General features: G+C 44.6%; 2 protein-coding genes and 1 pseudogene across 6 annotated transcripts in view; 2 read left to right on the top strand and 1 right to left on the bottom strand.

Annotated features, from left to right (window-relative positions):
* Positions 1-1,711: 1,711 nt before the first annotated feature.
* LOC116580981 (cytochrome c oxidase subunit 6A2, mitochondrial) lies at positions 1,712-2,407 on the top strand. Its single transcript, XM_032327908.1, has 3 exons — positions 1,712-1,835; positions 2,005-2,141; positions 2,280-2,407. Exons 1-3 carry the CDS (start codon positions 1,763-1,765, stop codon positions 2,361-2,363), a joined length of 294 nt encoding a protein of 97 aa, XP_032183799.1. The 5' UTR covers positions 1,712-1,762; the 3' UTR covers positions 2,364-2,407.
* A 5,972-nt stretch (positions 2,408-8,379) lies between these two features.
* LOC116580979 (integrin alpha-D-like) overlaps positions 8,380-24,662 on the bottom strand; it is a 31,317-nt gene continuing 15,034 nt past the window's right edge. For 3 of the 5 annotated variants that reach the window (XM_032327903.1, XM_032327906.1, XM_032327907.1), the window contains 20 exons: positions 24,511-24,640; positions 24,263-24,405; positions 23,934-24,074; positions 23,631-23,840; positions 23,012-23,142; positions 22,736-22,893; positions 21,694-21,848; positions 21,303-21,434; positions 20,150-20,223; positions 19,774-19,915; positions 14,630-14,743; positions 14,441-14,520; positions 14,258-14,341; positions 11,730-11,808; positions 11,464-11,571; positions 11,279-11,356; positions 10,975-11,088; positions 10,731-10,832; positions 10,351-10,461; positions 8,380-9,066 (listed from right to left, as the gene is read on the bottom strand). In XM_032327903.1, the coding sequence (XP_032183794.1) occupies positions 8,968-9,066; positions 10,351-10,461; positions 10,731-10,832; positions 10,975-11,088; positions 11,279-11,356; positions 11,464-11,571; positions 11,730-11,808; positions 14,258-14,341; positions 14,441-14,520; positions 14,630-14,743; positions 19,774-19,915; positions 20,150-20,223; positions 21,303-21,434; positions 21,694-21,848; positions 22,736-22,893; positions 23,012-23,142; positions 23,631-23,840; positions 23,934-24,074; positions 24,263-24,405; positions 24,511-24,640 (2,385 nt within the window). In that variant the 3' untranslated portion in view covers positions 8,380-8,967. The remainder of the gene's footprint in view (positions 9,067-10,350; positions 10,462-10,730; positions 10,833-10,974; positions 11,089-11,278; positions 11,357-11,463; positions 11,572-11,729; positions 11,809-14,257; positions 14,342-14,440; positions 14,521-14,629; positions 14,744-19,773; positions 19,916-20,149; positions 20,224-21,302; positions 21,435-21,693; positions 21,849-22,735; positions 22,894-23,011; positions 23,143-23,630; positions 23,841-23,933; positions 24,075-24,262; positions 24,406-24,510; positions 24,641-24,662) is intronic. The other 2 variants (XM_032327905.1, XM_032327904.1) reach the window with 2 other exon arrangements.
* Positions 15,091-15,475, top strand: LOC116580982 (annotated as a pseudogene).

The following is a 24,662-nucleotide window of genomic DNA, read 5'->3' on the forward strand; positions in this document are numbered from 1 at the left end:
CTGGGAAATAGCTATCATGGGAAGAATTCCATTATAGCTCAGTAAGGGCTATGGAATAAGTTAGAAGCACTATGAACATTTGACCGTTCAACAAGGTTACTTAAAAAAAAAAAAAGCCTCAGATGGGGCACCTGGATGGCTCAGTGGGTTAAAGCCTCTGCCTTCTGTTCAGGTCATGATCTCAGGGTTCTGGGATCGAGCCCCGCATCGGGCTCTCTGCTCAGCAGAGAGCCTGCTTCCTTCTCTCTCTGCCTGCCTCTCTGCCTACTTGTGATCTCTGTCTGTCAAATAAATAAATAAAATCTTTGAAAAAAAAAAAAGACTCAGGAAAAAAAAACCTCAGAAAGTTAAGTAGAAGTTAGTGTTCAGTTTCAAACCAATAGAATGAATAACTACAGACCCCCTTTCTAAAAATGTATGTTTCTCATTTTTCTTTTATATATTCAGATTAAATATAAAAAATTATTTTTCTTTTATATATTAAATTAATATTATGTACATCAGTCCTGATCAAAGCTAGAGGCATCCTGTTGGATTATAGTCCTGCAAAAGCATTTATATAGGGTTAAATAATGTAACATATTTGAAGCATTCAATAAAAACATATTTTTAGAACAAGAACTTCATGCCAGTTTCTGTGCTAGTACAGAGGACAGAACAGTGAACCAGGCAGAAATTAGCCCTGCACTATCATGTAGCTTTCTAGTGACCTACTTTGATACAGAGCTTATACAGGTCTCACTAAGCTTTCTTCTTTTTCCTCCAAGTAATCAGATTTTTCAGATTGAAATAATATACTTAACAGTAGACACATGTCAAGCTTGAGACTACCCAGTATCTTTGGAATATTCTTTTTATATTTGGGGATTTTGTCCAAGGTAGAATTCCTGCCTCCTTAAGGTAGAACTCAATTTCCCAGGCTTTCTTGAATCTAAAGAGTAGGCAAAGACCTAGCTATTGTAAACTGGGGAGCACATGATTCTCTGATTCAGAAGACATCAATTCAAAGATGCAAGCTTCATGAAGAATCCACTTTCCAGAAGATGTTAGGGTAGAAGGATCCGGCTTTCCAGAGCACCATGGTGAAGTTTTTGGCATCCGGAGTCCAACAGTACAAATTGTGGTGGTGTCTCATAGCAGCTGGCCCACAGAATTGTTTGTTTCTGGCTGCACAGATTACTGGCCTCTCTGGCCATACCAGAGACACTGTGAGCTACCTAAGATTTTCAATTGCTTATCTTTTTAAAACCAATTAGAGTAAGTTCTGTTCTTTGCAAAGAACTGTGACTAATACATATACTGAACTACTGTTTTATGCCAGACCCTAAGGTGCATATTCCTGTTACTTTACTTAAATTTCATAAGCTTCATTTAAGGTATAAATTATTATAAATTGTACAGATGAAAAAACTGAGATTCAAAAGCCACTTAATTCATTTTACGCATAGTCACTAAAGACCAACTGTGCGTCAGCCACCGGGAATAGAGTATTAGAGGAAATAGCTCCCTGCAACTATAAAAAGAATGGCATATTGGTTTTTTTAAGCATCTCTTACCAAATAAGAGGGACCAGATATCAGCTGTCTAGAGAGAAGGACCTCATGCCTAGTAAGGCCTCACTTTAAATATAGAAAACCCCTAAAAATAGCCACCCATGTTAGAGACTCAACAGGTGATTGGCCCAAAAAGAGGGAGGAGAATCTAGGCCTCCCTGAAGGAGAGCAAAAGGACAGTGCAGTTTCCAGCTTCTCTCACGACCACAATGGCTCTGCCTCTGAGGTCCTTGAGGCGGGGCTTTGCAAGTGCAGCAAAGGGGGACCATGGAGGGGCAGGAGGTGAGTTTGGCTGAGACCTGATCCTGTGGCTTGCCTACCTGTACCCCTCTCCCACCTCTGGCCTCCCAGGGTCCAATGACACCTCCACAGACGAACGCTCCCACTCTGACCTTCAGAGGCCCTGGCCTCCCACTTCTCTCTCATCTCGGCTTCCCCTCTCCTTCTGTAGCCAACACCTGGCGTTTCCTGACCTTTGTTCTGGCACTGCCGAGCGTGGCCCTCTGCACCCTCAACTCCTGGCTCCACGCAGGCCACAAGGAACGCCCTAAGTTCATCCCCTATCGCCACCTCCGTATCCGCACCAAGGTACGCTGGTCTGAGGCCTCTGCCCCAGGGTGGGAGCGAGGGTCAGGTGGCCAAAGGGTGCTGGGGTGGGGGTGAGGGACGGACGCAGAACCCCTCGGCCTGGACCGCGCTGACAATCCGCTCTCCCTCTCTTCACAGCCCTACTCCTGGGGAGACGGCAACCACACTCTTTTCCACAATCCCCACGTCAACCCTCTGCCCACTGGCTATGAACAGCCCTGAGACCCTGGGAGATGCCACCAGGTGCAATAAAGGTGGAAGCTATGTGTCCGCAGCCTCCTTGGGACGGGGGGTGGGGGTGCGTCAGAATAGCTCCCCTGGGTGCAGAGGTACAGTGCGGTCTGTGCTCTCCTTGTTCTTCCCAAGGCCATGATTTGGGAGGTGCTGGGGGGATGTCCTCGATGACTAGGTGGGAGACCCCCCCCCCACTCCTTTTCACTCACCTATTAATAACTAGGGCTCTGGGCTGTGAAGGTCTTTCACATAACACTGAATCCTCACAGTATCTCTAGCAGCAAGATGTAATTTTGATTCCCCTTCTCTAGAGGAGGAACTGAGATTCTTAGAGATTAAATTACTTAAATGAGGCCCCTGCTCAGAGGCCCTCTGGGAACTCCGGGCTGCAGATCACTTTTTGCCTGACACACACTGACAGTGTCTGTGAATTATGGCTTTCTGGAGACAACCTTGATTCCAAACAGAGGATCTACAGCCCTATGCATGAGGCATCATGACCTAATTTTGGATTTGGAATATTTCAGCCATTCTCTATGACCACTCATAATGTGTCTTCTGATTGGTCTGGGACATCAGACGTTCCTTTTTGGAAGTCTTTGGGGGACCTCCTTCAAGGGGGGTAGTAGTTCAAACAAGTTCAGGACATTTCACCCCACTCCTAGGACAGTCTGCTCGTTTGCCATTACCAAGGATCCTGAAGCCTGTGTTGAACCCCATGAGCAAAACACACATAGAGTTCTTCCTTTGGTTTCTCCCCTGATACTACTCATAGCACCACTTAAAAAAGATTATCTCCGGCCTCAGTCACCTAAACAAGTGAGAGAACGTTTTCTAGGCCCACAAAGAGGTTACCCCAATTCTTCCTAGAACAGGACTCAGGTCCCTGAATTAGAGCTCTTTCATACAAGAAGAATGTGTTATAAACATCCTTATTTAATGAGGCAATTCCTTTTTTTTATTATATTAGTCACCATATGTACATCATTAATTTTCGATGTAGTGTTCCATGATTCACTGTTTGCGCACAGCGCGCAGTGCTCCGTGGAATAGGCACAATTCTTTATACATATGAACATTCGTGTTGTCTTCACGCTTGGTTCCGGAAAACGTGCGTTATTACTGAGGACCTGACAAATATGTTAAAATATAAAAACCTTCCAATGCCTTGAAAAGTTTGCTTAGCACCCAATAAGTTGCTCAGACCAGCCCAGAACTATACAGAAATTTTTCCCATGGAAGCAGATTTGTAGGCAAAGGCAAAACCAGTCCTTGGGGGTAGAGACAAGCAGAAAAGTGAATTATTAGGACAAAGGCAAATTTGCAGCCTCACAGCTGGCATCCCCCCCACTGAATGTAGCAGTGTCTTCAGGTTTGTTATCCGTCATTTCTTTGTACTGACGTTTGAAGAAGCCAAGCTGTGAGAGGAAGTAAATCAGAAGAGCTGGGCAAGAGGGCAGGGAAGAAAGCTGGGGGTAGGAAGAAGCTGAGAGAGAAGACAAGCAGGGAAATAAGCTGACTCGTATTTGTGTGCCAAAACACTCATGTGAATAACAGCTATCTTGTATTATCTACTGTGTGCAAGCACAGAAGTTATGCATAAAAGTTATAGTAGAAAAGCATAAATTCATAGGCAGGCCTACACACATACCCCGGCTTCACTTCTGTCTCACTTAAACTACACTGTAATATAGGCATGACTATCATTTCAAAAATGAGGAAACAAGCTCAGAGAAATTGGACAACTTGCCTCACATTAAAAAGTGAGTAGGGCACGGATTGCATGGAGCACTGGGTCTGGTGCAAAATTTTTGGGACTTCATCAAAATCAAAAGCTTCTGCACAGCCAAGGAAATAGTCAAAAAAACAAAACAAAACAAAAAAAAACAACCAAAGAGGCAACCCACGGAATGGGAGAAGATATTTGCAAATGACAGTACAGACAAAAGGTTGATATCTAGGATCTATAATGAACTCCTCAAACTCAACACACACAAAACAGGCAATCATATCAAAAAATGGGCAGAAGGGGCACCTGGGTGGCTCAGTGGGTTAAGCCTCTGCCTTCAGCCCAGTCATGATTCCAGGGTCCTGGGATCGAGCCCCGCATCGGGCTCTTTGCATGACAGGGAGCCTGCTTCCCCCTCTTCCTCTGCCTGTCTCTCTGCCTACTTGTGATCTCTCTCTCTCTCTCAATCTCTCTCTCTCTCTGTGTCACATTAAAAAAAAGTTAAAAAAAATGGGCAGAAGATATGAACAGACACTTCTCCAAAGAAGACATACAAATGGCTATCAGACACATGAAAAAATGTTCATCATCACTAGCCCTCAGGGAGATTCAAATTAAAACCACATTGAGATACCACCTTACACCAGTTAGAATGGTCAAAATTAACAAAACAGGAAACACCATGTGTTGGAGGGGATGTGGAGAAAGGGGAACCCTCTTACACTGTTGGTGGGAATGCAAGTTGGTGCAACCTCTTTGGAGAACAGTGTGAAGATTCCTCAAGAAATTAAAACTAGAGCTTCTCTATGACCCTGCAATTGCACTCCTGGGTATTTACCCCAAAGATACAGATGTCCTGAAAAGAAGGTCCATCTGTACCCCAATGTTTATAGCAGCAATGGCCACGGTCACCAAACTGTGGAAAGAACCAAAATGCCCTTCAACGGATGAATGGATAAGGAAGATGTGGTCCATATACACTATGGAGTATTATGCCTCCATCAGAAAGGACGAATACCCAACTTTCGTAGCAACATGGATGGGACTGGAAGAGATTCTGCTGAGTGAAATAAGTCAAGCAGAGAGAGTCAAATTATCATACGGTTTCACTTATTTGTGGAGCATAACAAATAGCATGGAGGACAAGGGGAGATGGAGAGGAGAAGGGAGTTGGGGGAAATTGGAAGGGGAGGTGAACCATGAGAGACTGTGGACTCTGAGAAACAGTCTGAGGGGTTTGAAGGGTGGGGGGGGGGGGTGGGAGGTTGGGGGAACCAGGTGGTGGGTATTATAGAGGGCACGGATTGCACGGAGCACAGGGTGTGGTACAAAAACAATGAATACTGTTACGCTGAAAATAAAATTTTAAAAAATTGCATTGAAAAAAAAAAACCCTGAATACTGTTATGCTGAAAATAAATAAAAAGAATTTAAATGGGAGGTCGGGGAACCAGGTGGTGGGTATTATAGAGAGCACGGATTGCGTGGAGCACTGGGTGTGGTGCAAAAATAATGAATACTGTTACACTGAAAATTAAAAATAAATTTAAAAAATTTTTAAAAAAATAAAGGCAACCCCCACACACAAAATATAAATATTTAATATCACTAGTTCTTATTTAAAAATAAACTTAAAAGGTATTTTAAAAAGTAAGTAGCATAAAGCCAAAACGTACACACAGACCCACCTGATTCCATTGTCAGAGCTCTTCCCACTTTACTATCCTGTCTCTGGGGGGCTGTCTCTAGCCTGACTCTGGAGGGTTAGATGCTGGTGGTATTGAGAGTGAAATGAAAACAGTCACCTTGTGCAGGATGGCTGTGATGGGAGCCAAGGGCAGAAGTCCTCCAACAGAGCTTCCCACAATGAGAGGAATAGGATCATAGACCTCATACGCTTCAAGCACCATAGAAGGCTGATTTGTGAATGAGACAGTATCAAACTCTTTGCTGTCTCAGACACTTTAAGGTTCCTCAACTTTTAAGTATCTTCGAAACACTCATGAGCCACAGTAGCCACCAGCCCCAGGGACCACTGACTGAAGCCTGCACTGGACCCGCTCATGTCCAGGCAGATACCAGCTCTGGAAGGGCACCAGCTGTGGCCATTCTGGGACCATTGGCTTAGGTCCACCTCTGCAACCACCAGGTCCCAAAAATTGTCCCTTAATTCCCTTTGTTCTGTTTGAGTGCTGTTATCCGTCCTTTCCTGACTCGCAGCCACCAATCTCCAAGTTATTACTGGTCCCCAAGTGCAGGGCACTTTTGCATTGGGCATTACTTTCCAATGGCTCAGTGCTGGTGGCTGCCTCCCCCTTCTGTTTATCCTCCAATATCTGCCCATACACTTCCAACTCCTCTGCACTTCTCCACTGATGATCCTGCGCCCTCTTAGAGATCCAGAAGTGTGTAATCTTACATCTCAGGCTGATTTCATGGGAGCTTAGAGTGCTCTGGTAGATAGCTAGCTCAATTCAGGGGACCGGTTGAAATAGGGTCCCCTACTCCTCCACCACCTTGCACCTCCCCCTGTTACAATCATTCTAGGAAATCTTTGTTGCCTTACCTGAAAGCTCATTATGCCATGTTTCAAAATGACACAAAAGCTTTGATAGCTTCATGCCATTATTGAACAAAGTTTCAAAATGGACAACAGCCTAGGAAAAAATAGATATCTGACCCAATGGTACAATATTTTCTGGATATATTTTAATTTTTGGATCAGGATCACTCATCCCAGCATTCACACTTCCCTATACTAAATGTGGACCAGAGTCTCATTCAATATTGACTTTGATGAAATTATTCTAAGTTGCAACATTTTACTTCTTCATCTTAGTTTTTATGCTTCGACCAAAATTTTTGAGTCATTATCCCATTTTTGTGATTCAGGGATATAGCACAACACAATAGCAACTCTGAAAATATGCAAAGGGAAAAGTGTGAAAAGAACACCTGTTACTTTCCTTTTACACAAGAGCCCACTGCAGCCCTTGGAGTCCATGGACAACCGTTAGGAAGATAATAGGAAGGATATAGCAAGATTTCTATGAAAGTCACCATTTCAGATATGTGAGTTGTATGGGTTAAAAATTCTTTCTTGCTGAATTTTTTTTCCTCTGAAACTCAGCACTTAGGAGATGACATGGAACACATTTGGTAAAACAACAATCCAAAGCTGGACTCTCTTAAAGTCTAATCTGGAGCCCTACTTAAATCTATTGCATAATATTTCATCCTTCTGGAGACTCCAAAGGGATTGGGGACCCTATGATGATGAAAGAAGGAGACATTTTTCTGTGGCAGTAAAGAGTCGTTTTCTAGCTCCCCTATAATCTCATGATCAACTGCCTCCCCTTTCTGTGTTTCTAATTAGGACATCCACATGGACCAAACACCTGGGAAGTGGCAGCAACAATGGATCACTCCAGGGCAGGGAATGACCTGAGATGTGTTGACACCTAGCTCACTAACAGACACCACTTTGAACTTTATGCTAAGATGGGTGGCATAAACGTAACAATGACCATACTGGGGGCAGCAGGTCTCTGATCTAGGAGTTCAAAGTGCCTGCCAATCACTAACCATACGCAAACAATATCCCCTTCCCTATCTCCTAGGATTTGTAAGAAGCACTAGTGTATTGGTTCACTCAAATGACCTTTCCACCAGTGGCTCTTTTCTTGCCTCACTCCAACCTGCCACAGCTCCACTAGCTCCTCATCAGTGACAGCTTGGAGAACTGAGTGAGTAGAATAAGAAGCCAGATTATGCCAATATAGGAACATAATAACCTCCCTTCTATTTAACTTTCTTGTCCAGGCCCCAGGATTCAGGGCTGGCCACCATCCAGTATTGGTTAAGGGACACCATGGGCATCCCTGTACAGGACCCATATACCTAAAAGGCCTTAATTTTAATTTTAATTGAATTATTAATTAAATTTAAATTAATTAACTAAATTAATTTAAATTTAATTAAAAAATAAAATCTTTGACTTTTTTTTCCCAAAAAACGTACATACATTGATTTTGTGTGATGTGTTAATTTGTTAAGGCCAACATTTAAATACACACTTTTTATAATTAAGTCTCAGAATTTTTTCATTCACTATATCTGAAATCTCAAAAAATTGAAGTGTCCTGGGTTTCTTGATCTCTGAGAGATGCTAGAGCTAGGTGAGCCAAAGTGGCACTGGGGCAATACTCCTGCTAGCTTTCTATTCCTCCCTCCCATTTAGCAATGCTGACAAAGCCTGAAAAACACGTTTACAAATTCCAGTGTGCAGACATTTTATTCCCAGTTCAGTTTGGGAAATCTGGACTGAGATTCCGGAGACAAAGCTGATACTGACATTATTTTACTAGGAATAGAGCACAGAGCAAGTCATGGTTTCTGCCTCATAACCGCCCTCTAGAAATGGAATGCAATCCTAACATCAACTTGGATAGCTCAGATGTCAACCTGAAAATTACAGGGAGTCACTAAAGATAGAGGAGGATTGTGGCTTGTTCAGTACTGCATTTTGGAAAGACCATTGGTAGCAAGTGAAGCAAGAGAGACTAGAGCTTGACTCTATTGTTCATGTATTTCTAAGTAGAAATCCAAACCCACTCCACCCAGGGGCATGTTTAAGATCCTGCTCTGAGGTTTCCAGTTACAGCTTTGACAAGACAAATGACCCCTCCCAGACAAGGCACTTTGTGTGGACACACTGCATCCTCCCAAGGAGAGAAAGCAGCCTGACCCTAGCCTCACTCATGTTGAACAGTTCTCCCCTGTAGGCCTAACTTAGGTGGGAATAAGAGAGCCAGGAAACTTCTCAGAGGATATCAGGTCCAAGGGACAATAGTAGGTAGTTTCTTATTGGGCAGCTTGAGGGTCTGAAGTCCCATTTTCTGGGACAGTCTGTCCGTTTGCTTCCACCATCATTTCCTTATACTGACGCTTGAAGAAGCCAACCTGTTGGGGAGGAAGGAAAAGAAAATTAGGAAACCAGTGGAAGAGAGGGAAAGAGATGGCTTGAGGAGAGCGACCACTCTTTCTACAACTCCTACTATTGTGCAAGCACGGCACGAGAATATTTAGACATACCGAGTCATTTAGACTTTATTTATTTTTTTTAGGATGTGTACATTTTGCTTTATGTAAAGTATTTCAACATGAAAAAAAAGAAACCATAAGTAAATGTTGAACTCTAGTTAATCATTTGGTTGATGAATTATCTAGGGTTGGAGGGTACCATTGCTTACAGCTTACTTTAATAGACATCCAAAAAAATAACAAGAATAATAAGAATTGCTAGATAGTTAACGGGTGATGCAGAGACACATATGCACTTAAGGAAGGTTGGAAACTATTTATACTGTAGTTTCTAGGTTACATGGGTTGTCGATGTACAACTTAGTTGACTTTTCTGGATGTATGATGGGCTTTAAAACAAAATATTAGGAAGAACTGAATCATACTGAGCATTTGTACTCTAATCCTCTTCAGTAGAACTTGAACATACCTCTATATCATTTATATATGCATATCATTTTATAGATCTTTTCAATGGAGCCAAATACTTGCATTTTATAGGTGTTCTAATATTTCTGCCTTGTGCATAAATATACAAAACTAAAATTGCTTTTAGATTTTTAAAAAAGATTTTATTTATTTATTTGACAGAGAGAGATCACAAGCAGGCAGAGAGGCAGGCAGAGAGAGAGGAGGAAGCAGGCTCCCTGCTGAGCAGAGAGCCCAATGCGGGGCTCGATCTCAGGACCCTGAGATCATGACCTGAGCCAAAGGCAGTGGCTTAACTCACAGAGCCACCCAGGAGCCCCTGCTTTTAGATTTTACCAAGATTTGTATACTGGGTGGAATCAGCTTCAGAATGAGAAATCAAGGCCCAGCATGAACAAGACACTGCCTATAGTCAGACGGAATCGGTGGTTGTGTCAACACCTAATTCAGGCCACTGCTTTTATGTTGTAATTTGCTGTGAAGGGAAACATGTAGTGAGGAAGAAAAGAGTGGAAAAGACCCAGAGAGCAACTAAAGGAGACCTGAAAATGAGATAGAGAAGCACAGATATGGGAGACAGTTGGGAACCAGTGATATCATAGATGAACGGGGATGTCTCACATGCAATGACTTGCCAAGACTGTGCACCTATACCCAAGCAGAGCTCTTTCTTACATTATGGAAATAATGGGATCAAATTGCTGGTGGCGTCAAGAGCAGGATGGAAAGTCTCACCTTGTACAGGACGGCTGTGATGAGAGCCAGCAGCAGCAGTCCTCCCACAGAGCTGCCCACAATGATGGGGATAGGATTGTAGACCTCATACTTCTCCAGCACCGTCTCCATCTGGAGTGGAGATGACCTTATCAGAAAGTATCGGAACTCTTCCTCTCCCAGACTCTTTCTAGGTTCACCAAACTTTAACTCCCTCCCCTCCTTCCTTTTCTCCAAAAGGCGGGATATAGAAGCACTCATGGGCTTAGGGATAGATTTCCTGCTGATGGACATTCATCCTTCCTCCCTCCAGGCTTCTGAGCCTCCCACACAGCACCATGGATTTAGCATTAGTAGCCCTCCTACTTACGGCCTGGCCACTCCTACCACACGGTCACTACCTGAGCTCTCAAGAATGCCTCCTGTCCTGGAAGCTGGGAATACACGGATCTGTTGAGCGTGATTTCAGCCACAGTCATTACCAATACCTTCTTCTGCAATGTCTGCAATACACAGGGACCGAGCTGGGGAAATAGCCTGAGGAAAGGCCTCAGAGTTGGAGAACTCTCCTGACTTGAGGATCGCGCAGACATATCTAGTACCACCCAAATCCAGGGGAGGGACTCTGCTGTTGGACCCACGCACCTGGCTGACCCAGCCAAAGTTGAGTTTGCCCTTCAGGATGAAGTCAAGTTCCTCCTGAATGCCAAAAGTGGGGAGGTCACAGTGGAACTTCAGGCAGTCAGCAATGGAGCAGTTCTAGGGACAGGAGAAGAATGAAGCTGAGGAGGCAAGAACCACCAGAAAAAAGGAAGTCTGTCAGGTCTGGGTTGGAGAATAGATGAACAAATATAGGACATATATAAAGATCTCCAACCTAGCAATTGCATTTCCCTAAATCCCCCATTGGACAGCTGGTCCTGCAGTGGGAATCCAGGGTCTTTCTCACCAGTACAAGACTCCCTGGAATCTGGGTCACAAAGTCAGGATGCTGGGGAGGTACCCTCTCCGACACACAGGAGAGATTCTGGTGTGAGAGAGAAACAGCCACAGAATGATCAACATTTCACTGGTAAGAGGATGTGAGGCACTATAGGATCAGACTCTGGAGAATTAGGAAGGGCAAGGAGATACCTGAGAAGGGGCCACCACAGCCTCATCCCACACAGCCATTCCATTCAGCAGGACAGGAACCCAGAAATTAACGCTGATGGTCACATCTCGCTGACTCAGGTTATTCACCTGCAGAAAATTGAGACAACGTTATTGTGCTCCCAGAAGAATCCAAAATACCACTTCATTCCTGGATATAGCCCTCAGCTCCTTATTCTCTCTCCCACCAGCTCCCAACATTAGCAGCACCATGGGAGGGAAGATATGGACACTCCCTGCCTTCTCACACGATAACGATGCTCAGCTTCTTTCTTGTTCTTCTCATCAGAAGTTGAAAAGTTGAAGTACTTTGTAGACTCTTCCTGCCTGGAGAGAGAGGGCTTGTTGGTGAGAAACACTCCCAGAGCCATGCTCAGTTGTGCCCCTGTCTGAGGCCAAGGCTCTGCTGGGCCCCCAGCAGACAATCCCATGAAAGAATTATGATCCCCACATGCTTCTGCAGCCTCAGCTTCAACTCTTCTCCTATGGCATTTTCCCCAGTCACCCAGAACTGCTAGCTCATCCTTTGATACCCTGGCTCTTTCACATCCCCATAGCTTTGTTCAAGTTCTTTCTTTTGCTTGGAACACCCTTACCCCTCCTCTTCTGGAAATGCTCACTTAAAGGCCCAACTTAAACATGACCTCTCATAACATTTAAACATTTTCCCATGGGAAAAAAAAAAAAGGTGTTCACATGACTTTCTCCTCTACTAGGTATATGGTTGGCATCTGGCAATGCTTGCAGAGGCTGATGCCAGAACAAATAAGCCTAAGGGGACTCAAGGGAATCATGGTTGGATCACTCGGGGGAAAAAATGCAGTGCAAGCCCCTCCACGATGGAATGAAGAAAAAAGATGTGGCCATCCTGGGGCAGTCAAGTAAGCGTGAGAAAGGATGGTGCATAAACACAAGCCCCTGGAGTGGTCACAAATGTTCCAGCCTCAGGTGGCTTTCCGTGCATCCATCCATCCATCCATCCATCCGTCACCTCCTTCAGTAAACATTTACCCTATACCTGGCTGTGTACTTGGCTCTGGAGAGTCAACAGTTAACAAGCCATAATCCTTTCCTTCCCAGAGTTAACATCTAAGGTCTCAGTGGAATCAAGCAAACAAGCAGGGGTGCTGCACATTTCACCCGTATGTAGTGTACAGAAGCCTGGCCAGCCATACAGAAATTCCATGGGCTCCCCACAGTTTCCCACAAATGTAACTGTCAGTGTGATGATTAAATACACAGGCTTGGAACCAGACCATCTGACATTTCTGTCTACCATTTCCTACCCAAGTAACCTAAGGTAAGTTAATTAACCTCTGTGGATTCTTCCTGTATAACCTGAGGTTGCTAATAATAGTGCCTGTGATAGAGTTGTTGCAGCAATGATATAAATGTTAGAATTCATATTTTCCCTTACAGTGCTAACCTTTATGTTTTTCACTCCTACCCTTTCCCTCTCTGCTTCAGTTTTCGCCCTTTAAAATCTTCCAGTTCTAACACTCTTTTCAAATTTGAGTAAATCACTCATCTTCCCCAACCCTTGCAATGGCATAGTAGCATATGGACATGAGCACCAGCTCCAGAGCCAGACCATTTGACTGAGTCCTGGTTCTGTCATTTACCAGCTGACTGAGAAGAGTAAGTTACTTAACCTCTTGATTTCTTTGTTGGTGATAGAGGGGGGTTAACAATAATCATACTGGGTGCCTGGGTGGCTCCGTGGGTTAAGCCGCTGCCTTCGGCTCAGGTCGTGATCTCAGGGTCCTGGGATCGAGCCCTACATCGGGCTCTCTGCTCAGCGGGGAGCCTTCTTCCCACCCCCCTTCTCTCTGCCTGCCTCTCTGTCTACTTGTGATCTCTCTCTGTCAAATAAATAAATAAAATCTTTAAAAACAAAACAATAAGCATATCACATAGTTATTAGAAGGATTAAATGAATGTACTTGTAAAGTACTTTTTAAATGCTTGGCATATCGTATGTATATATAACTATAAGTTCTTAATGTAAGTTCCACTATTTTCCTGTGGACAGTAGGGGAGATTCATACATGGTTTTGGAAGGGCAATGACACGGTTTGATTGTCTCTCCCCAGTTGCGCTAGAAATTCATGGGTCATCAGCAGCAGCAACAGTGGCAAACTCTGTCCCATGGCAATATGACAAGCTTCTGACCACCTTCCAAACTTCTGGAGTTCAGCCGGATTTTCTGGGTGTCCTTGCCCCTCCTCCAGCCTGGCCCGACCCTGCTCCACCACCCACCTTCAGAACTGACAGCAACAGCCCTGCACATGACTTTCCTGTGACCTGCCACAGCCCTGGACTCTGGTGACTTTCCCAGCAGTTTGTCACATCTCTGGTCTCCTGTTTGCTGTGTGAAACCCTGACCTTTTCTTTCCTCTGTGTGGTGACAAACCACATCTCCCACTTCAGAGTGTTCATAGAAGCCTCAGTCTTAATCTAGCTACTTTCACTTCAGCACACTCAAATTTAGCATGAAGAATAGAATTGGCTTCATGTTAACGGAAGCCTGCGCCTTGGAGATAGACGGAGGTGTGCAAGAGTGGTGGCAAACTGTATGTGTGTGTCCCACCAATAGGTAAACCCATCAGAGAAGAAGCAAGAAGTATATAGTGTATGTTACTATAGCATAAATAGATGACTGGTCACAAGTATTCCCATGTGAGGAACTAGAGGGCTAGTTATATACCTATCCTTTAAAGATCAGTCTGGGCTGCAAGGGGAGATTTAGGCTTACAGGAGAGTCAAAATTTCACACCTGCTGATCACCACGTAGACAGCATATTTCACTGGGAGCTCCAGATGAACGTCGGTTTTGCTGGTCATAGGTTTATTATTCTCACTGGAGAGAGAGTGGGGGGAACCTCATTGAACAGAAACCCAGGGGAGAACTCTCTGCAGGGGCATGAGACGAAAGCGGGAGGGATACAGCTGGCCTCACCTGCTTGCACTGGCCTTCAGAAGCATCTTGTTGCCCAGGGTGGCCTTGTAGGAGACATCAAATGTGACTGTGAAGGTGCCCTGGGAGAAGACAGAAGGAATGAGGACAAGGAAGGTCATGGGAGAATACGAGACAGGAGCAGGTCAGGACAGGGGAGAGAGTGACGAGCATCTGTGGGGAGGCGCTCACCTTGGTGCCCTCTTGGAAGATGGGGTGGTTGATGCTACAGCTGCTGCTTGTCCGGCCCTCATCCCCAGCAGGCCCTCCCTCACACGCCAGGCGCAGTGGGCGCTGATGGGCTTGCTTCCAGGGAAGGAAATCAAATTCAAAAATGTTACTCATGTACATTTTGGGGCTTGATATATAACAGTGGTGGCACTGTGGAGCAGTAGGAGAAAGGACAGAATTTTCAACAAAAAATACTAGGAAAATTAGCCCATACAAAAAAAAAAAAAAATCAAGCAATCTGAAAAACAAACAAACAAAAAACCCAATGTTTCCTACCTCACTCCATACACTACAATAAATTCCAACTAGATTAAATATTTCACGTGAAAAGGCAAAATTATGAAGCTCCTAAAATGTAATAAAGGGGAATATCTTGGTAACATTGGAGTAGGGAATTATTTCTTAAACAAGATCAGCTGGGAGCCAACCGAGGGCGTTCCTGTCCAGGCTGCAGCCGCAGGAGGGAGCCCCGTGGAAGCGCCCTCCCGAGGCCCCACTGTCCACGCTGACCACCCAGCCTTCCCGCTGTGGATGTCATGAGTAACACCACAGTGCCCAATGCCCCCAGGCCAACAGGGACTCCATGGTAATGTATGTGCAGAAGAAAAAGCGAGTGGACCAGCTTTGCCATCACCTGCTCCCCATTTACAGCTACGACCCCGCGGAGGAACTGCATGAGGCCGAGAAGAAGCTGCTCTTGGATGTGGGGGACCCCAAGGTGGTACACAGCTGGCAGAGTGGCGACCAGCACACGCTGATGCCCCTGCTGGACGTCAAGACCTGACCTCACCCCCGTCCCCTCCCCCCAGAACCATGACATCACTAAGATCAGCACATAAAAACACTAAACCTAAAGGAAGTTTTGGTAAAAATCAACCACAATCAAATTAACACATTTGATTTATTAAAAGTCCCTCTAAAAGAAACTGAAAAGACAATCAATAGGGCTGGAAAATATAGCTAAACCCATGTAAATGGAAAAGTACTGGTAACCAGAATATCAAAGAATGCTTACAATTAAGAAAAGTATGTGAAAGTGCGTGGGTGGGTAATGGGATAGGGCCTTAAGGAAGTCAGTTTATGTAATGTAGGTATTATATGCAACTGATGGGTCTCTGAATTCTGCCCCTGAAACTAATAATACGATATATGTTAACTAAATTGAATTTAAATAAAAAATTAAATGAAAATGAAAGTATGGACAATTCAGTAGAAAAATAAGAAAAAAATTTGCACAGGCACTTCCTAAAAGAAGAAATCAAAATCACCAGGAAATAGACGAAAGGTTCCTCAACTTTATTAAAGAAATGCAAATTAAAACTGTAAGGAAATATCACCAGATGGACAAAAATTTAAAACTCTGACAATGCCAAGTGTTACAGTGGATAGAAACTCACAGGAACTCTAATAATCTGCTGATGGAAGTGAAAATAGGTGAAAATGGTTGGTCTCTACTTATTATAATTGAAGATACAGGAATCCAAGATCCAGCAAGTCCATATGTGGCAAATACCTTCCAAATGTTATGCATACGTGCACCAATATACATGCTCAAGAATAGTCATGGCCAAAATCAGGGAACAACTCAAATGACCACAAATTGTAATATGAGTACAGATGTCCACTCACACCATTGTTGTTTAATGTATTACTGGAGTCCTGGCCTCAATAATCCAACAATAAAAAGAAATAAAAGGCATCCAAATTGCAAGAAAGAAGTCAAGCTATTCACTATTCACAGAGGACAAAATTCGCTATTTAAAAACCTGGAAGACTCTGCAAAAAGTTCCTGGAACTGATAAACAAATTCAGCAAACTCAAACAATATAAAATCAAGGTACATAAATCTATTGCATTTCTTTTTTATTGTTGTTTTTTGTTGTTGTTTTTACTTATTAAAATTCAGTTAGCCAAGGTATAGTACATCATTAGTTTTGTGATATAATGTTCAAAGATTTATTAGTTGAGAATATCACCAAGTGCTCATCATATCACATGCCCTCTTTAATGCCCATCACCCATTTACCCCACCCCCCACCCACTGTTACATTTCTATACACCAGTAATGAAGCAGCAGAGTGAGAAATCAAGAAATTGATCCCATTTACAATTGCACCAAAAACCAAAAGATACCTACAAATAAATCTAACCAGAGGTAAGGGATCCATACTCTTCAAAAATTGAACACTAAGGAAAAAAGTTGAAGAGGACACAAAGAAATGAAAAAATATTTCATACTTATAGATTGGAATTAAAACATTATTAAAATGTCATACTACCCAAGGCAACCTACACATTTAAAGCAATCCCTAACAAAATATCACCAGCATTCTTCACAGAGCTAGAACAAACAAACTTAAAATTTTTATAGGACCAAAAGACCACAAATAGCCAAAGCAATCTCGAAAAAGAAGAGCAAAGTTGGGGGCATCACAATCTAGACGTCAAGTTGTGTTACAAAGCTGTAGTCATCAAGATAGTATGATACAGATACAAAAATAGACACACAGATAAATGAAACAGAAAAGAAAGCCCAGAAATGGGCCTACAACTATATGGTCAACTAATCTTTGATAAAACAAGAAAGAATATCCAATGGAAAAAAGTCTCTTCAACAAATGGTGATGGGAGAATTGGACAGTCACATGTAGAAGAATGAAACTGGACCACTTCCATACAACATACAAAACAATAAATTCAAAGTGGAATAAAGACCTAAATGTGAGACAGGAAACCATCCTAGGGAAGAACAGAGGCAGCAACCTATAGGACCTCAGTCTAAGCAACTTCTTACCAGGCACATCTCTGGGGGCAAGGGAAACAAAACCAAAGTGAACTTTTGGGACTTCATCAAGATGAAAAGTTTCTGCACAATGAAGGAAACAATTAACAAGATAAAAAGGTAACCAATGGAATGGGAGAGGATATTTGCAAATGACATATCTGATAAAGGGTTAGTAATCAAAATCTATAAAGAATTTATCAAACTCAACAACCAAAAAAATGAATAATCCTGTTAAGAAATGGGCATAAAAAATTTTTAAAAACTACATTGAGATATCACCTCACACCTATCAGAATGGCTAACATGGGGAGTTAGAGAGGAGAAGGGAGTTGGGGGAAACTGGAAGGGGAGGTGAACCATGAGAGACTATGGACTCTGAAAAGCAATCTGAGGGTTTTGAAGGGGTGGGGGGTGGGAGGTCGGGGTACAAGGTGGTGGGTATTATAGAGGGCACGGATTGCATGGAGCACTGGGTGTGGTGCAAAAATAATGAATACTGTTATGCTGAAAATAAATAAAAAATAAATTTTAAAAAAAGAATGGCTAACATAAACAACATAAGAAACAATAGGTGTTGGCAGTGATGCAGAAAAACGGAAACACTCTTACACTGTGAGTGAGAATGAAAACTGGTGCAGCCACTCTGAAGAACAGTATGGAGCTTCCTTGAGAATTAAAAAATAGAACTACCCTACAACTCAGCAACTGCACTATTAGCTATTTACCCAAAGGATATAAAAATAGTGATTCAGTGGGGCACATGGAACCCAATGTTTACAGCAACATTAAATATGAAAGACTAACTATTGAAAGAGCCCCAATATCCATCAAGTAATGAATGGATAAGGAAGATGTGGTATACTAGTACAATGGAATATTATCCTGCCATCTAAAAGAATAAATGAAATCTTGCTGTTTGCAAAATAGAACTAGAAAGTATTATGCTAACTGAAATAAGTCAGTCAATGAAAGATACCATATGATTTCACTCGTATGTGAACACTAACAAACAAAACATTTTTGAACAAACAAAACAGATGAACTAGGGGAAGGGAAAAAAAGAGGAAGGCAAACCATGAGGGACTCAACTGTAGAGAACACAGTGGAGATTTCTGGAGAGGAGGTGGGCCGAGGATGGGCTAAATGGGTGACGGATATTAAGGAGGGACTTGTGATGAGCACTGAGTGTTCTATGTAAGGTATTACACTACATGTCAACTACCTAGAAATTAAATAAAAACTTTCATTAAAAATTTTAAGATGGGTAAATAAATTGTGATATGGTCATTCAAGGGATTCTGTATACAATAAAAATGTTCTATAGGCAATGTTCATAAAGTAATGTTTACAATAGCTAAACTGTGGAAAGAGCCAAGATGCCCTTCAACAGACAAATGAATAAAGATGTGGTCCATATATGCATTGGAATATTACTCAGCCATCAGAAAGGATGAATACTCAACTTTTGAATCAGCATGGATGGAAGTGGAGGAGATTATGCTAAGTGAAATAAGTCAAGCAGAAAAAGTCAATTATCATATGGCTTCACTTATATGTGGAACACAAGAAATAGCATGATGGACATTAGGAGAAGGAAAGGAAAATGAAGGGGGAGAAACCTGAGGGGGAGATGAACCATGAGAGACTGTGGACTCTAGGAAACAAACTAAGGGTGTTAGAGGGAAGAGGGGGTAGGAAAACGGGGTAACATGGTGATGGTATTAAGGAGGGCACATACCGCATAGAGCACTGGGTGATATACAAAAACAATTGATCATGGCACACTACTTCAAAAGCTAATGAAGTACAGTACATAACTAACATAACATAATTTTAAAAATGTTCTACAGCCATAGGCAACAACATGGAATGAATTTCACAAACATATATTGAAGAAATGAAAAAACACACAAAAGAACATATAACATGTTTCCATAAATTTCAAATATTGGCAAAAAACAACAGTTTTTTCATAGATGAACTCATGGGTGGTAAAACCATAAAATACACAAGGAATTGATTATCACAAAGTCAGAATAGAGGTTACTTTGGGGAGAGACTGAGGTTTTCATGAGGAAAAGAACATAGAGAGAGTACTTCTGGAGGTACTACCAGTGTATTATTTCTTGAGCTGGATGTTATTTGCTTAATATTATTTATTTAAACATACATCTGATTTATGCACCATTCTCTCTCTGTCTCTCTCTCTTCTTCAGAATTGTCTGTATCTATGTTTAGATTTCATCATAGAAGAATTGAAAAGAACCTCCTGTAACCCAGGGCAGGGAAGAGACATAAGAGAACAGGGGAGCTTATTTACCTGTGTTTCTAACACTCGTCGATAGGACAGCCCTGCTGGGTAGTAGAAGTGGACCACAGTTCCATAGGAGTCCTCACCCTCATTCCACAGAGTCACTGTCACATTAAGCTCCAGGGAGCTCCCTACCACAAGGGTCTGCAGGCTGAAAGAGGAAGGACAAAAGTGAAAAAGAGACTCCACTGGAAATCAGCTGGAATTGGATCAAGGCTAAGGCCAGGGCTGCAGGAACTCATGAACAGATAACATTCCCATAAAAATTTGATTTCTTTGTTAGAAGGAAGCCAAAGGGAAACAAGCATTTCTCATCCCATGGGGATAGGAGACCCATATGCTTACGTGTCTAGAAATGAAAAGAGACAGACATCTCTCAGCTCACCCTGAGAAGCTGAGATTGATGCTCAGGTCCCCTTCACAGAGGTGATCTTGTCCACAGTTCTTCTCAAAGGGGAGCTGCAGAAAAGCAGGAGATTCTCTTTCTCTCCATGTCTTTTTTTTTTCTTTTTAAATGTTTTTTTATTTTATTTATTTATTTATTTATTTTTTAAAAGATTTTTTATTTATTTTTTTGTCAGACAGAGAGCGAGCGAGAGCGAGCACAGGCAGACAGAGTGGAAGGCAGAGTCAGAGGGAGAAGCAGGCTCCCTGCGGAGCAAGGAGCCCGATGTGGGACTCGATCCCAGGACGCTGGGATCATGACCTGAGCCGAAGGCAGCTGCTTAACCAACGGAGCCACCCAGGCGTCCCTCTCTCCATGTCTTAATTGTTCTGCATTTCCCTCATGAGAACCACTCATCCTGAGTGTTTGTTATTGAGTGTTACTGAGCACCCATCCCACACCTAGCACTATGCTAGACATTGCCAAGAAGTGGGGCAGTAAGAAAGGGACAGAATGATAAGATCCTTGGTTTCAAGGAACATGAAGTTTAGCTGAGGAGTTAATTCCATCTCACATTGGAACAATTATTCAACAAACAAAATTAAGTGTCAGTAGGGGACAGGTTCTGAGTTGGGAGAGGCATTAGGAAGCATGGAAGCACGGGTCAATTAGACATGACTCTTGTACTCACAGAACTCACAATTTCCAGAGATCAACCAAAGTGGATGCCAAATGCCCTGATTCCAGTGATTCCAGTCACGTAATATTTGGTATCACCGTGATGTAATAGGAAGCCAGTGAAGGAGCGACAGATGCTGACTGTGATTTCCAGAAAGGGGGAAGATAAGACTAGGGCTTAGAGAATTAGAAAGGATCTTTGAGGTGGAGAGAAAGAAATGTTTTCCAAGTAGGAACTACGACATGCACAAAGAAACAGAGGAAGGAATGAGAAAAATTGGGAAGGATTTGGAGAATAAGAATCAGAATTTATGTTGAGGTAAAGTGGTGACTAGCTGGGATGTGTGTAAGGGTCCAAGCTAGGCAGGGCCGTGGTAACTGGGTGGAGGCATTATGGACTTGATGTGGTTGATGAAAAGTTGAAAACCACAGAGTGAAAGTCAGTACATCCCTGGGACTTCACTGGAAGACTCACAGAAGCAGTGAAGAGGTCCTGTGAGTCCATAGCCAGCACAGGGCGAAGGTTCTGAGATGAGGGGATGGGCTTCCCAACCAAGGAGAAGTTGAGGCGTAGGATGATGGGATTGACCACGTCCTCCACACAGTCCTGAGGGAGAATGGGCTTTCAAGAACCCACTATCCTTCTCGTTATTTTCCACCACTGACCCTTCTCCTCAACTGCATCCATTTCCTACTGTCAGGACAGCATTCTGTCCTAGCTGTGGAGTCGGGTTCTCTGGCTTCAATTTCCTCTCTCTGACTCCAATATCCCCACCCTTTACACGCCACTCAACAGGGAGCAGAGGTACCAGAGGTTCTCCTTGGGCTCCTTCTCCCCATCCCCTTCCCAGAACCAAAGTCCTTACTGGTAAAAGCAGCTTAATGGTTTCACAGTAAACTCCCATTCCCAGGGTTTTCCTTCGAATCAAAGTCCAGTTCTTGGTTTCGTCAAAAATGGCACGAGAAACCAGACGGCCTGGGTCTAATACCAGATCATACTTGACAGAGCTTTGGACATCACCTGAAGCAGAAGGGAGGAATGGAAGATGGAAAGTCCAAGAGAACCTCGAATGTTCAGGTTTTGTTTATTCATGCAAAAAAATATTGCTGAGAACTTCCTATGGGCTATGAGCTGTATCAGGTGCTAGAATACATGTGGAGAAGAAGATAAAGAAATATCATCCCTGCCCTCATGAAGCTCTCAGTCTAGGAAAGGAGACGGGCATGCAGGACACAATCTCCCAGCATGATAAACCCAATGATGGGATCCTCAGTAGTACCAAGGAGGGCTTGCCTGGGATCAGAAATGCCTTCCTGGGTGGGCCTTGTCTGAGCCCCAACCTGGAAGATGACCACGGGTTGGTGAAGAATGGGAGGAGAAGCTCCCAGACCATGAGAACAATGGCTCGGACCAGAAGAGAGAGGGAGGATGGGAGAGTGGGGTGAGGTGAGGCCGGAAGGGCAGGCAGGAGCGAGATCAACGAGGGCATCGTAGAGAAGGATTTGGGCCTTCCTGAGTGGGGGAGAGGAGAGGTGTTAAGTGGGCAAGTGAGGAGAACAGATTTGTGTTTTAGGCCCAGTACTTCTAGTTGCTCTATGGAGACAGGTGGGGAGGCCGCAAGAACAGACGTGGAGACAGCTCAAAGAATAGGAAAGACAAGTGGTGGCTTCAAGGTAGGCAGTGGCTGGAGCAGGTGGAGAGAAGTGGGCAGACTCCAGGTCGTCTCCTGGACTTGCAGCCCACTGGCCTGGGTGTGGGGAGAGGGGGAGAGAAGGGACCCAAGGTTTCCTACACTGGCAGGCAGGTGGATGTGGAGGTGGTACCTGGATTCCTTAGCCCATTTTCTCCTGAGGTAGGCTTGGGGTCTCAAGGGGATAAGGGACTGGGTCCACTGGGAAGAAACTCACCTAGCTGGTCCAGTGAGCTTTTGTGGATAGTGAGACACACTGTGGCATTCCCAGCTTCCAGGGTGGATGGCATGTCTCCCCAGCACTGGTACACAACCTTTGGCACCTCCGCTGGCATGAATCTCATGGCCACCCCCACATTCAGCACTGGCCGACTCCTGAGGGTGCATGCAGGGGCTGAGGACCTGGATCTGGCCTCGGGCAGGAGGACAAGGGAGGGGGCAGCTTGTTGAATGGACACACAGTGGGCAAGGGTGGGATGTGGAGAGTTCTCACCTGAGCAGCAGCACCTGTCCCCAGGCCCCGACAGCCAGGTCCACCAGTCCGTCCTGGGTGAGGTCCTGACCCCCACTCAGGGACTGCCCAAAATACTGGAGTGAAGGAGAGAGCTGGGAGCCCGCGATCCGCTGGCCAGAGGGGAAAAGGAAAAGTGGAAGTCAAGGGGAAGGCATCTGAAAGATTTGAGAAGAAAGACTTGGAAAGAAAACTGCAGTGAAAGCAGAACTGAATGGAAAAATTCAGAGAGATAAGAGGGTAGGAATGGAAAGCAAGAGTACTGAGACCCCAGGGACCCCAGACATAGAGCTCCTTCGTTTAATGTCTCACAGGAGGAAACTAAGGCTCCTAGAGGCTAAATCAGTCGCTCGCCTAAGGCCACACAGCTGACATGGCCAGCCAGGCATTTGACCCACGCCCTGCAATCTCTTCACCACTAAGCTGCCCACAGGAGAAAGGAGAGATACTCTGTGCTTAGCTTGGCCTGGTGATATTCAGGGCACTAGACCCCTAAAAGGAGCATGGCTACTGTTCAGGTCAGTGACATGACAGGGCATCAGGCAAATCTGAGACCTAGAAAAGCACGTGGAACTGGGAGAGGCTTCAGACTTGGCCTCACCTGACTGTGGGAGGGGCTGATGCCCAGCCCTGAGGTTCCATGAAATAGGTAGACAGCACCCCGGCTCTCCTGCTCTCCTGGGGCCCCGATGGCCACGTCCGTCAGCTTGTCCCCATTCACATCCCCCAGCACCGTCAGCGCTGCCCCAAAGCGGCCCCAGGGGTGGCCTTGCTCCCCAAAGAGAATGGCCTCACATTGCCACTTAGCCCTCTGCAGAACAAAACCAGTGTCAGGTCCCAACACAGGCAATCCCTCCACCCCTCACCCAGGCCCCACCCAGCCCTGGGCTCATCAGACACTCACCCCCTGGGGCAAGGGGCACACAGACACCTGCCCCCCTCGGGTTGGCTTGTAGTAATGAGGAGCCCCGATGAGGACCAGGTCAGAGCTGCCGTCTCTATCCACATCCACAGTGCAGAGGGAGGCCCCAAAGTAAGAGCCGATCTGCAGGGCACAGCCAAAAGTCATCCCGCCTGCCCCTGCCAGAGGCAGCCCCTTCTGGGACAGGTCCCACTTCTCCCCAGCCACCGGGACCTCCTCCTACAGGCTCCCAGACCCCTTCATCTCCTCTCTCTCTGCCCCTGCAGACCCTGGCTCCCTCACGTTCCACTCCGGCTTCCTCAGCATCCAACCTGAGTCCCTGCGACTTCAGCCTTCGGCCTCCATTGCCCAGACGTCTTGGTGAAGATGACAGCCTTCCCAGTATGCTGATGGCGGGGGGCCCCCAGGATCAGGCTGGGGACCCCCTTCCAAAAGGCCAGCTCAGTGGAGTAACCTGAGGAGGGCACAGCTCAGCACAAAAGCTTCCTCCCCACCCCCGAGCTCCTGCCCTTCCCAGGCTCCTGTCCCACCTGTGCCCCCAACCACAGCCTTTTCTCACCCAGGTAAGAGTCCCTCATGTCCACATTCTCTTGAGACATGTTGATGAAAGTGGGGCTTTGGTTTTGGGGGTACAGGAAGGCACCTCCAGACCAGCCGAAGCTCCCCACTGCCCCCAGAACTGGTCCATCCTGGGAGGAAAGGGTTCCAGGG

Source organism: Mustela erminea, chromosome 20 (genome assembly GCF_009829155.1).
Source record: "Mustela erminea isolate mMusErm1 chromosome 20, mMusErm1.Pri, whole genome shotgun sequence".
Taxonomy (NCBI): Eukaryota; Metazoa; Chordata; class Mammalia; order Carnivora; family Mustelidae; genus Mustela; species Mustela erminea.